Source organism: Octodon degus, unplaced genomic scaffold (genome assembly GCF_000260255.1).
Source record: "Octodon degus isolate 3935 unplaced genomic scaffold, OctDeg1.0 scaffold00104, whole genome shotgun sequence".
In the NCBI taxonomy this organism is placed as follows: domain Eukaryota; kingdom Metazoa; phylum Chordata; class Mammalia; order Rodentia; family Octodontidae; genus Octodon; species Octodon degus.
In genome coordinates, this window is record NW_004524680.1 from 8,975,200 (window position 1) to 8,988,874 (window position 13,675).

At 48.4% G+C, this 13,675-nt stretch overlaps 1 protein-coding gene across 2 annotated transcripts in view; it reads left to right on the top strand.

Annotated features, from left to right (window-relative positions):
- The window catches only part of Col22a1 (collagen type XXII alpha 1 chain), a 239,348-nt gene that overhangs the window by 1,873 nt on the left and 223,800 nt on the right, over positions 1–13,675 (top strand). For both annotated transcript variants that reach the window (XM_004638934.3, XM_023723988.1), the window contains exon 2: positions 3,277–3,843. In XM_004638934.3, the coding sequence (XP_004638991.1) occupies positions 3,277–3,843 (567 nt within the window). The remainder of the gene's footprint in view (positions 1–3,276; positions 3,844–13,675) is intronic.

Below are 13,675 nucleotides of genomic sequence, written 5' to 3' on the forward strand. Positions count from 1 at the left end.
AACAGTCCTACCTGGACTATTATGCTGTTACCTGGACTTTGAAAGCTGGAGGGAGAGATGAGAAGATAGCTGAGGTCTAAGTGCCTGCCCGGCAAACACAAGGTCCAGAGTTCGATCCCCAATACCGCATGCCTTGCCAGCCCTGGAAGCCAGGGCATACTGTGCCAGCCACCGAAAATGCGTGGTGGCACACACCTGTAATCCCAGAACTAAGTCTGAGACAGAAGGATCACTATGAGTCCATGCTGCGTAGTGAGACCCTGTACCAAATAAATGAAAGATTTTTTAAAAAATATTTGAAAAACAAACGTGGAAGGAGAGGTTGATGTGGAATATTCAAGAGTAGCACCTTACAATTTCTTTCCCTCAGCTGGTCTTTTGAAAGGAACAGTTAAAGCTTAACATATTTCTTTTACCCTAATTTTTTTCCTCTTTTGAATTTCTTACAACTTCTTTGTTATTGGTTTTTTTCTTCTTTAAAGGAATCTTATATGTTTATTTCTGGTAATCTGAACAACTAATTTAAAGATAGCATCATGTAATACAGTAACCCACTATTGAATTCCTATTACTTTGTTTAGTGAAATCTTGTACCGCTTTTATTTTTTTTTCTATCACTATTTAGTACTTTTTAAAAAATAAAAAAGGAAGAAGTAAAAAAAGAAATCCTAAGAGTAGTGTTGACTACTAAGGTCAGAGAGGCAATGTGTGTGTGTGTGTGTGTGTGTGTGTGTGTGTGTGTCTGTGTTTGTAAACATATATAGCTCTATTTTTTTCTGGGTTGGAATTTTTTATTGCAAATATAAAAGCTAAAAATACAAAATAATGAAATCCATGCATAGCTTTGCTTGTCAGAGATAACCCAGCTTCCACCTGTAGGTCACGTGTACAACTGTATACACACACACACACATGCACACACACAGGGACATACACACACATGTACACACAGAGCGCAGGTTTTCTTTCCAGAAATTCTGTCCTACGGTGCATATTTTGTAAATAGCTTCCAAGCCCCGAGACTCCTGGAAACGTATCTCCCCTGGCAAGTGCGTTCCTCACAGCTAGCCCGTCACTGCTGTGGCTGCCTAAGACTGCACTGCAGGTAGGAATCTATGGCACAGTGATTTTTATTTGCCATCCCATGTGCATGATGAGGGAGGTTGTTTCTGTGACTGTCTTTGTCATGTCACTGTGATATTTCGTGTATTATTGTTGCAATGGCAGTAATTGTGGAGGTGGGATAGTAACATACACTGCACTGTGCACTTTGTAAGCATGTTTTTATGATTCACATTAATATTGCAGCGATTGGAGTTCTGCTGTAATTAAAGTGGGAACAGTTGTCTTGGTGCCCATGTGAGCAATGAAGGTGTCACAGAGCTCCTGGTGCCTCAGATGGGGGTGGGAGGGAACCAGAGGCAAGGATGGGCCCTCACCCAGCCCTGCTATCTGCCCTCGGGACACCCAAGAGGCCTGGTGGTGCTGGGGGCCACACCCTGTACCCCTGGGGGCCTACACAGCAGATATTCAGTGTCACTTCCAGCCCTGTGACCTACGCCAAGGACGTCTGCCTGCTGCAGTGAGCACAGGGGGTGCCAGGGAGATAGCTCAGCAGCATAAACACCTGCCTTGCGATCCTCCTGCCTCAGCCTCCCAGAGTCCTGGAGCAACAAGTGTGCCTCATCATACCTGGCCTAGACTTATATTTTTATGTTGATGGATAAAACAAATAAGAAACGGCACAAAGAACACCTTTTATCCCCTCAATGTTTCTAATTTTCTTGGGGTAGATCACTAAATTTGGAATTGGTAGATAAAATGTATCCATCTTTATAGGTTTTAAAGGCCTAAAGAATGGTGTAACAAATGTTACAGCCACTTTCCCCTCATTCCAGGGGGTTGAATTCAGGCTTTTACACTGAGTTGTATCTCAGCCTTTTGGATTTTTTTGAGGCAGAGTCTCCTTAAGTCCCTAAGTTACCCAGGCTGGGGTCCACCCTGTGTGCCTGCTGCCTCAGCCTCCCAGAGAGCCCCTGTGCAGCGCATGGGGCCTTCCTCTCAGTCTCCTATGGTAGCCATTGGTCCTCGTGCTGACCTGATGTGCTAAAGCATGCTCTTTTGTGGGTCGTATTTTTTTTTCTTTTCAAAGTTTTATTGATAAACATATAGCAATGAGACAGTTTCAAATCAAATCGAAAGTACAGTTTCAACAAATAATATACTGCATTAATAGCATACTCTTGTTTGGCGCCCGTGGTGTGCTGCCCACACACTTGGGCTTTGCTTCCAGAGGCCACTCAGTGGGAGCTGCAGGTGTGGCCGGGCCTCTCCTGGGGCAGGTAGGCTGGTGCATCTGCACAGCACCTTGGAGGTTACAAAACACTTTCCTCGTATGATCCAGTTACAAAACAAAATGGATGAGCAAGCCCAGAACAGGGCTGCCATGAGGATGAGAAAGATGGCGTGGTCTTTTGTGTTGCTTATAAAAACCATATTGCATAATTAATATAAAATTCGCAGTTTTAAAACTGCAAGCATATGTTCCTAACACATCATAGGATGTTCATACGTTTATATTTAAAGTGCACAGGAATTGACTATACTTCATGACTTCTGATAAAGAAGTCCTGTAAAATGTTCAAATATCCTGCAGGGCAGCACGGGCTAAGATTCATGGCATCCATCCATGCGGTGCACCCTGCAGCCATGGAGTCAGGACAGTGGTGCTGGAAAGTAACATGCGGCACAGCACCAGATTCAGGCAAAGGCTCCTCTGTGTCAGTCCCATATCCAGCAGTAGCTGTGAGGCAATCAGACGTGCTTAGGGACATACCCCAGGATTTCACAGTGCTTATCTCTGTGTGGACAGACACAGGGGAACTTCAAGCAGGTTTTGATGAATTGTGTATTTGAAATGGGAATGCACTGTTTGTAGTAGGTTTAAATAATGATAATGAAATGATTACTTTTTAAGCAAAGTAAAACCAAAGAGATGGTACACAGTGGCCTCCTGGGGGTGTGAGGCAGTTAATGCACCACCTTGCAGCATGAGTGGAAAGGTCTCTGATGCGGGTTGGGGGAGCTCATGACCTTTGCCACAGGACAGGAAGCTGAGGCTCAGACTCTTAGAAAGCCTCACTTTCCTGACTGTGCAATGCCAGTCAGGGGCAGAGTGGGTTGCACTTTGAGAGAGGCCTGTGTGGCACCAGTAGCTAGGCTTCCAGAGACCTGCCTTCTCTATAACCTATTTGTCCCCTGTCCCCTTTCCTGCAGGCTGCAAAAGTGTGCACTATGACTTGGTTTTCCTCCTGGACACCTCCTCCAGCGTGGGCAAGGAAAACTTTGAGAAGGTGCGGCAGTGGGTAGCCAACCTGGTGGACACATTTGAGGTGGGCCCGGACCGCACACGCGTGGGCGTTGTGCACTACAGTGATGCGCCCACCACTGCCTTTGAGCTGGGTCGCTTCAGCTCCCGAGAGGAGGTGAGGGCAGCAGCAGGGCGCATCCCCTACCACGGCGGCAACACCAACACAGGCGATGCCTTGCGCTACATCACGGGCCGCAGCTTCTCCCCGCAGGCCGGCGGGCGGCCAGGAAACCGTGCCTTGAAGCAGGTGGCCATCCTGCTGACAGATGGCCGCAGCCAGGACCTGGTGCTGGACGCCGCAGCGGCCGCTCATGCGGCGGGTATCCGCATCTTCGCGGTGGGCGTGGGCACCGCGCTGAAGGACGAGCTGGAGGAGATCGCCTCTGAACCCAAATCTGCCCACATCTTCCACGTGTCGGACTTTGACGCCATCGACAAGATCCGTGGCAAGCTGCGGCGCAGGCTGTGCGAGAGTGAGTGAATGGGGGAATCCTAGTGGGGTTTCCTGTTCTAGCCAGCTGGCCGAGGGAGGCAGGGGCCCTAGGCAGGAGCAGGGGGGGCGGCAGAGGAAGGAGACATGGCCCTTCAAGGGCCAGAATCAATCTCCAGGGACCTAGTGATGCCCACACTCAGCAGCCCAGGAGGATTGTCTTGCCCCTGTGGGACAGATGTGGGGGTCAGAGGAATGGGTTTGAGATGGGAGCAAGGGAAGTCTAGGTCTCCTCTCCATCTGTGAGGTGCCTGCGCTCTCACCCAGTGTCACCCTGGCTTCATGGTGGCTTCCAGGAACAATCAGGCCAGCATAGATGCAGAGCAGCTGGCCAGAGGTGGCAGAGGGCTGTGGGCCTGCTGCCCTCTGAGATAGCCTCGGGCCTCTTACTTGTTTTGTTTGACATCTGCTCCTTGTGACTGAGGCTTAGTGTACTGGGCAGCAGGCAAGCAGGAGCTAATAACTGACCCAGAAGCCTGACCTTCAGTGTCCCGGGGTCACTGTGAGGACAGTCCCTTCTCAGGACAGGAAGGATGGCGGGGTCTCCTCCTGGTCTAGCCTGTCTCCAGTTTCTGCCCCTACCTGCTTCCTTGGGTGACTTCAGTTGTTCCTGGGTCATAGTGGGTACTAGGTGACTTTGGAAGACAAGTTGTGAAATACTTAGAGGCTTGTTGGAGCTGGGAGTGTAATCTCAGCCCGTCTTGCAGACTGCTGCATGGCACTGAGCAAGGCCTGGCTGGGGAGCCCAGTGCTCACTGCATGAGGGATACCACAGCCTTAGGGAAGGAAGGGGTGGTAGAGGACAGGGTTGGCAGGGGAGCAACTGCATGTGGCTCAGCACACATGAGTCTCACCAGCAGCTGAAGCGCAGCAGAAACAAATGCTTAGCTTGTTTACCAAAATGCAACACACCTTTCTGGGTTGCTTATTTAATCTCTACCTGTCTCACAGACACTGGAGACCTGCTTTGAGTGTGGCTGCCCCCTGATTTCTAGAATGATAGAAGAAAAAAGTGAGTCTCTGTCCTTAGGGTGCTCCTAATCTAGAAGTATGACAAGGACTCAGGAAAAGAATGGTTCTGAGGTTTTGCACTGAATGAAGGTCAGACAACCCCACGAGACTGGCCTCACTTGGCTGTGCAAGGCAGAGGCCATGCTGATGGGGTCTTGGGGGCAGTGTGCTCAGGCCGCCCATGACTTGCTTGCACTGGAGAGGAAGAGGTGGTGCTGGACCTGGGGATGCCACAACAGCCAGTGAAGTATAGTAACTCTGCGTGCAGAGGGTCATGGAAGGGAGTGGACATTGCTGGGATTGTCAGATTGTCATTTCCAATAAAGGAGATCCTATGTGCCAAGGCGAAGAGTTTGTTGGGTTCTTACACGGAGATGTGACGTGATCATTCTGGGTAGAGAATGGAATATGACAGCAGAAAAGAACAGCATGTTGGCCCTTGACAAGAGAGCTAGAGATAGCCCAAGAAATGGACTATAGGAGAGATCAGCATTGATAACTACATCCATTTTATGGATGAGAAAGTTGATGCCAAGAAGCTAAGTGAAGGTAACCTACAGCCTAGTATGTGAGCAAGGCACTGACCAACGGCTTAATGTAAGTGACTTACTTTGTTGCTTATTACAAACTGGTGACAGGGAGCAGAATCCAGCCTTCAGCCTCCCACAGATTGGCTCCTCCTGCTATGTCACTAGACAGCAGCTGTCACCATCACCAAACTGAGCTGTCAGGGGCAAGTTTCAGCGAACTGGTCCTAGAAACCCCACTGTGACTTCACACATGCACAAAAAGAAAGATGTCAGAATGCTTCAGCGATGAAATCAGGCTCCTTCTGCACTCTCCATGGCCAGGTTCCTGCCTGGGTGGCAAGACTGCTTAAGCAGGTGTGGGTGTCTTTAGGGCTGGGAACAGGACTTAGAGGAGAGAGGGGGTGAACGGGCACCCAAGACAGCTTCAGTGCCCCTTAGTGCCCTGTGCGCCTGCAGCCCAAGGACATGCCAGAAGCTCATTCTCATTGGATGAAGACAGTCATGACACTTCTAGACTCATAGTGGAAATAGATGGACTCTTGGGGGCCTAAGCCACCTGACACTGTCTAACATTCAGAAGTGGAGATAGATACCATCCTCTTTCCTTCAGGGAAAGCATTTTGCCATGGGGGGAAAGTAGGGAACTGGTACTAAAAGGAAAGGTACTAAACCCCAACCAGCCCATGTCCATCTTGGAAACCTCAGGAAAAGCCTGAAGATCCTTTATGGATTCTCCAAATACCTAAACAGAAGCAGGATTTCCATGAATGCTCAGTTGCCTGTGGGGAATCCAGTTTTGTAAATACAGCTGTGAAATGAAGAGGGGCTGATCTATTTTGGTGGAAAACGAAGCAAAATCCTCTTACAATCACTTCAATTAGAAACTAAGCAAAACAAAATAAAAGTGCTGCCAGTGATATACTGGAAACATCTGGCAAGATTAAATCAAGGAGTGTCACACAATCCAAACACTAAAAGTCCCTTGGCAAGTAGAAGATGCCTGGGAGTAACTATGAAGCAGATTTGAATAGGAACTATTCTGAATATGAGCTTCACAGAGATGATCTGGAAAAATCACAGACTAACAGTGGAGTGCTATTCTACATATTATTCATTCGGAGCAACCCGCTTCATTTAACCATCTCATAGTGTAGTGGCCTTTACATTCAATTCATCCCATTCAGTCAGTGGTCTTTAGCAAGTATGCATTGTAGTAAACAGTCGTTAAATTCAATGAGTATTCACTTGCTCATTCACTCATCAGCCAAACACACAGTGAGAGGTTCCTTCCTGCTGGGGCACACACCAGAGCCCAGGATGGAGTGAGAGAGATGTTTGCCATTCCCTCTGTCCTTGAGAGGCTCTTGTCCACTTGAGGGGAGCAGCGGGCAGTTACATGATGGGGTGTGGACACCGACTGCCTCCTGCATTTTATGTATGCGTTACTTTGTATGTGGGTAATTGTGCCTGCCTCACGACAACTGAGATACCTCCTTCATCCAGATTTTGGTCATCAGATATAATTGGTTAGGCGTTGAGGGTAGGTGCAGGCAGGCCTGGGCAGTGTAGAGTGGGTGTGATTGAGCGAGCCTTGCCTAAGAGATTTTCCTGTCAGACCCAACTGTGCTCGATGCATAGATCTGAGGGGTTTGGTGTGCTACAGTTGCTCACGCCATCCTTACCCCACCCACCCTGAAGCGCATGCCCACAGGGCCACTGTATGCACGGGAGCCGCAAGCCCTAGGCCTGTGCTGTCTAGTGTGTGGGGTAACACAGAGTGCCTGCTTTGGATGAGAACTGCTGTGAGGCTGATACACACACAGGTATTTATATACAGAATAAAAAGTGATAAACACATTTCGAGGATTTTTATATAGATCGTACATTCAATTGATCATATTCTGGGAAATTGTGTTCAACGCAATAGATTAGTAAAACCATTTTACCTGGATTCTTTTTATGATTTTTAAGGTGCCTACTAGAAAATTTAACTGTGCACATGAGGTCATTTGCATTTCCTTTTGAATGTTATGTCTTGGAGGGGAAGTCTTGGCTGCTGCAGGTGGTAGATTCTGCAGCCCTTGGAGGTTAGTTGTGTAAAGACAATGGATGAGGGCTGACAAGATAGCTCAGTGCACTTGGGAATCGCAGGGACTGGGGTTCAATCCCCGGCACCACATGCCATGCTGGCCCCACGCCTGGACGCACTCAGCTTGCCATGGAGACCAAGACCTGGTGTGGTGGTGCATGCCTCTAATCCCAGCCCTGGGGAGGCTGATCCTCCTAGGGGAATTGCTAGGAGTCTAGCTGCTTAATGAGACCCTGTACCAAATACAAAAAGAAAAAATAAATAGATAAACAATTGTATGTAGAATTTCCAATGCTTGGCCATTGGACCTTTAACTTATATGATTTTTAACATGTTACTCAACTTCCCTGATTTTTAGCTTTCTTGTTTATAAATAAACATGAGCTGTCTACCTCTTCCTAAGCCCCACCTACAGTAGGACTGGAAACCATGCATGCATTGTAGCTTCTACGCTGTGGGTTTATGGGACAACAATGGCCACTGTTGCTGCTCCTCCTTTTCCTCTTTCTTTTCCTCTTCTCCCACTTCTTCCTCATCTCTGTTTTATGGTGATGCTGAGGATAGCAGTGATGAGTGAAGGTGCAGGAGCTTCTAGAGCCCATTCCCTCTTTTCCTATCCAGTTGGCCACAGAAGAGAGGAAAGGCAGCTCTAGTGACCAGGGAGTTTTCAAGGCTGCCTGCCCTTCAGAGGGAGCCTAACTGCATAGGTAACTCACAGGAAGTAAGGTGTGGGTGCAATGGCTCTGGCCCTCAGGTGGCAAAGTTGAGATCTGTGAGCAGAGATGGGCTTGGATCTGCATCCCAGCAGGGAGTTACCTCATGGTCATCACGGAGAGTGACTAGGTGGAGCAGAGGCTGGCATGGTGTCGGGCTGCCCTCCTTCTGGGTGTCCACTGCAGAAGACAGGCTTTAGTCCAGATGCTCCTGGATCACTGTATACCTCACTGTCTCCCACTTTTCAAGACTTTTAATGGTTCCGTAGCTTTCTGCCAAGAGCTGTATTATAGTTCCAGCCACTGGCTGCTACTGAAGTCATAGCTAGACTGAATAACTCAGCAATTATAAGTCACTGTTTTCAGTCCAAGCTGTGCCATTTTTCCCTTTCCCTGTGGCCACACATATGGCACAGGTAATGTGTGCTGCAGCCTTGTGTGGCAGTTGGCCCTGTTCCATTTCTGGCTTACCCTGAGGTGACTATGCTTGGAGACTGTGAGTCAACACATCATCCAGGTACCCTGCTGCCCACCAGAATGGTAGAGTGGGGCATTTGAGTTCACTGCATTTGACTTCAGGTCCTGAGCTCTCACTGGCTGGATGTGTTACTTAGGAAGCATCTTTATATCCCAGATTCACGAAAGTGTCACCGCAGTCCTGGGAAGTAGGGTCCTCATACTTCGCGGTTGATGGCTCTGAAGGCAGAGAGGCTATGGGGTGGCAGGGAGCAGGATAATGACTCTCAACCTGCCTCTGGAATCTTCTCGAATGTGGAATTGCTGCTTCCTACTCTGGGCCTCCCATGGGCCTGGCGTATATGTGGTGGTCACTGGGTGCCTGCTGAGTGACGCTAACAGTACCTGAAGTCCTTGTCCCATTTTATGAATGAAAAAGGTGCAAACTCAGGAATGGAATAACCATGGCAATTGGGACAGGAACAGTGACCAGGGTCAGTGAAACTGCCTGTCAGGCATTAGACCCCTCGAAGACCTCCCTAGGAAACTCTTATGCGGACTTCTGTGGTGTCCTGTTGTCCTTGTACACATCCACAGAAGTTCCTCTGACTGCTGTCTCTCTGAGATTCCCAGGGGAGCAAATCTCAGCCTGGGCTTCCTGCAGTGTGTGGGGTGGAGACCGTGCCCAGGCTCTGTAATTAAGAGCTTTCTCCACCCTAGACTGCGTCGTGGCCACAAAACGGCCTTTATATAGCTTATCGGGTCACTGTAAGTGGGCCTGTGGAATGCCAGCTGGCCGCGGCTGATGTGGCCTCCACCTACTTCTATTTCGGGGATGTGATGAGGTGGTCCTGACCCCAGTGCCCCCATGTAGGAATACTGGCTTTGAATCTGGATTCTGCCTTTCACTCCTAGGCTCTGGTTGCGATGTGGGCGTGGACTAGGAGGAATAGAAGCCTCTCATGCTTCTGTAACGCTGTTCCTCTTAGGGCTCATGGCTGCCTCTCTGTCTGTCGGTCTGTCTGTCTGTTTGCCTCTCTCTCTCTCTCTCTCCTTTCTCCTCAAGATGTGTCATGGCTAGGTACATCCCTATTCTAATCAGAATTCTGACTACTGGATGTTCTACCTGCAGTGAAACCACAGGCAGGCAAGGAGACAGACTTCACTGTTGTGAGATTAATTCTCTCATTTACTGTTCACCTGATCCACCATGTACCTCAGCTGTCCTACTTCTTAGGACTTGGGAAATCTCCATTGAGCCTTCTGCCAAGAGCCCTGTTAGAATCCCAGCTACCAGAGACATAGCTACATGCAGATAACTTGGAATTCATCATTTATTTTCAATAAAGTCAACATGCATGACTTTGTCACTAGGATGATGTGAGCATTTAAAGCACAGCTCTGGGGGCCAGGGAGATGGCTCAGTGGAATTAGCACTTCCCTGACAAGTGCAAGATCCTGAGTTCAATCCCTGGTTCCTCATAAATAAATAAATAAATAAATTAATTAATTAATTAATTAAAATAAAGCACAGCTCTGCTTTCTGATCAGTGTGTAACATCACCGTTACCTTTGCTCCCCTAAGACTCTGCCCCATGCAGTGTGGGGTCCAGGGCTCCTCTCAGGCTTGTTCACTACATGATGAGGGAGGGGTAAGCAGGCCATGGGACCTGGTGCTTATTTTTTTTTATATGACAGAGAAAAAAACAATCAAAACAATGATACAAAATTTCAGAACAAGGTAATAGAAGAGTAAAAATATTTAATACATTGAATAGGGTTAGCTTCAAAGTAGTTGCTCAGATTACAAGATATAGGCATGAAAAATTGATCAAAGAATATAAGCACAACATTTCTTTTCAGTGAACTAAATAAGAGAAATTAATAGTATAACTATCTTAACATCTATATCTGTGTAACATACACTATATATATATATTTCCTTTTCTGTTCTTTCTTACTCCTTCTTCCCTTCCCAGTTTCTCTTTCTGTTTGAGCAGTTTCTTTCCATTTCACAGCATCTGTTGTACATGTTGGACCTTCTTCGCTCTTTTTCACTAAGGAGGCATTCCAGTGGGCACACACGTAAGTCTGGTTTATTTCACTTACTAGTATGTCTCAGGTTGTTTCTATTTACTATACAAGTCTCAAACGCGTCCTTCTTTATGGCTGAGTAGCACTCCATTGTTTAAAAATAGCATGTGCTTTTATCCATTCCTTGTTGTTGGCATTTGGATCGTTTCCAAGATTTAGCTACGACAGCTTGTGCTAGAGTGAACGTGTGCACATGTATTGCTGTGATGTGATGACTTCGACTCTCTGGGGAAGATACCCAGAAGGGGAGTAGCTGGGTCAAACAGGACCTCTAACCCCAGTTTTCTGAAGGGTCCCCACCCTGCTTTCCACAGGGATTGAGCCTGGTGCTTATGGAGGACTGGCCCTTGCTTTGTCCTGTGGCCAGCAGCTAGCATACTCAGCCTTCTCAAGGAATTGGCTCTTACCCTCCAAGCCTAGCGCTCTGGGAGGCCGAAGCAGGAGGACTGCAAGTACAAGCTCAGCCTAGGCGACTTAGTGACTTAGTGAGACTCTGTGTCAAAATAGTTTTCTTAAAAAAATACTGGAGGCATAGCTTAGTGGGAAGGCCCTGGGTTCCATCCTCAGAACAAAAAAAAAAAAAAAAAAAAAAAAATCCATTTGTGTGTTTTTCTGTCTCATGTCCTGAAAATTTTTATTTTCATTCAATTCCACAGCACAGGTGATGGGAAATGGACTAGACATTTATGGGCGCTCTCTCCTAGCAGTGATCCTTGAAGGATGCTTGCTGTATGCTTTGGGGTTATTTTTAGTGCGTATTTATTGGACCCTGTTTCCTTGGACATCTGTCTAAGGCATAAGGGTCACTGTACGTAGCAAGGCCTCTCTCTGTCATCCTGCTTTGGGGTTGCACTTTCCAGAGAGGAGAGAGGTAACAGGACAAATCCTGCCATGGGCAAGGTGATCCCATAGTGCTGAGTACAGTGTTGAAGCAGACAAAGTACCCACGTTACCTAGTGCACGGTCGGGAGTGTGGGGGCAGCGGGCAGCCGCTCAGCAGGCACTGGAGGTCAGCAGTGCCGCCACACAGCCTCAGGCTGCACCACGCAGGACAGCGGTCGGTCGGTCGGGTCACTGCCTGGGGAGTGAGGTCCACCCTGCGTGCAGGACTGTACTCATAAAGCTTAGTGGCAGAGTGTGGTCACTCCTATTTGCAGGAAGCAGAGTTGAGGCTCAGCTCTGTCGCTGAACTTCCCTGGCAGGAGGTCAGGGCAGCCAGGAGTCTTCCCTCAGCTAGAGGTGAGACCGCCCACAGACACTGTAGCCATCATTCCCCTGGGACTCAGCACCCCACCCAGGGCAGGCTTTGGGTTGGACGCTGGTGCATCTCATCCTGGGAGTCTATGGGCACTGACACTTTCTAAAAATGAGTCTCAAAAGTCATCAAAGAAGCCATACCTCAAGGCTGGCGAGATAGCCCAACAAATTAAGCGCCTCCTTAGCAAGCGCAGGGACTGAGGTTCGATCCCCAGCACCACACAACTTGCTGGCCCCGAACCCGGGCATGCTGAGCCAGCCACAGAGACCAGGCTTAATGGCACATGCCTGTAATCCCAGAGCAGGGGAGGCTGAAAACAGGAAGATGAACAAGAGTCTGAGCTGTGCAGTGAGACCCTGTACCCAATACATAAAAAAGAAGAGGCCACACCCTGCTGGGGGCTTGTTCCCCAGGGACCATGCCCTTCCCACCATACTGCTTGCCCCAGGCTCCCTCTGGCTGTCTAGTAGGGAGACTCCATGGGCCATGCAGGACACTCACACTGCACAAAAACACATCTCACACCCACATTCCCTTCACACTGCACTCATACACATATATAATACACATACACACATCATACCGCACACTCACGTAAGCATCACACCACACAACTGCACCACACATAACTACACACAACATACACTTCACACGCACCCAAAATCTCATATGCACGTACTGTACACACCTCAGATATACCGTGCATATGTGCCACACACATACACCACACAAACCTCACACACACACACACACACACACACACACCTCAGATACACACTGGATACACCAGTATACACACACAAACCAGGCAAACCCACACACATCTTTCCTTCCACGCATATCACCTCCCCTCACACACTCACAGCACACGTATACATAGCCTACACATGCATGACCGTGGTGACCCGCCCAGCCATCCCTCTGAGTGGGCCTAATAGCTGGGAGGAGTTCACAGTTAGCTGTGGGCTTGGGGCGCCACGTCCACCACTGTGGCTTGGCCCTTGGGACCACACGAGCCTCAAGAGGCCGCTGGGCCTCAGCCCTGCCCTGTGCCTGGAGGTTGCTGGAAGCTCCTCCTGGGAAAATTCATCTTGCTTCTGGTCACCACCTAGAAACAGTCATCCAGTTACTTAATTCTGTGTGCTGGGAAATTTTATTAGAAAATTACTGAAAATGATGAGAAACTCAGAAAAAAAAAAAAACACTACTTAATTTTTTAATGACTTCATTTTTAATATATATAAAACCATCCTTTATTTTAATTACTCAATTTTCAATTTATATATATGTCACTGATGAGAACAGTAAGCTCTGCTCTGGGCAGCCGGGTGCAGGGTGGTCTAATGGGTGACCTTGCCTGACCCCTGTCTGCCTGAACCACAGCCCTGCAGGGAACCCCAGAGAGACTGCCTCCTGCAGACTCTGCACTCACTCACTGTGCAGGGGGAGCACAAGTGCGCCTTCTCTTCCCCTCAGGTGCATGCACCAGTGTTTCTTCTGCCCTCCCTGCCTAGATGGCCTTTTATTGTGCTTCTGGAGCTGGTCTGATATGACAGTGCAAGTGGGAATTCCTTCATTCCCTTGTGAATATCATCCTGCAGGCTGCTTCTTCCAGGAGGGCTGTGCGTCAAAGCATTGGCAACAGTGTCACAGACAAGGGGCAG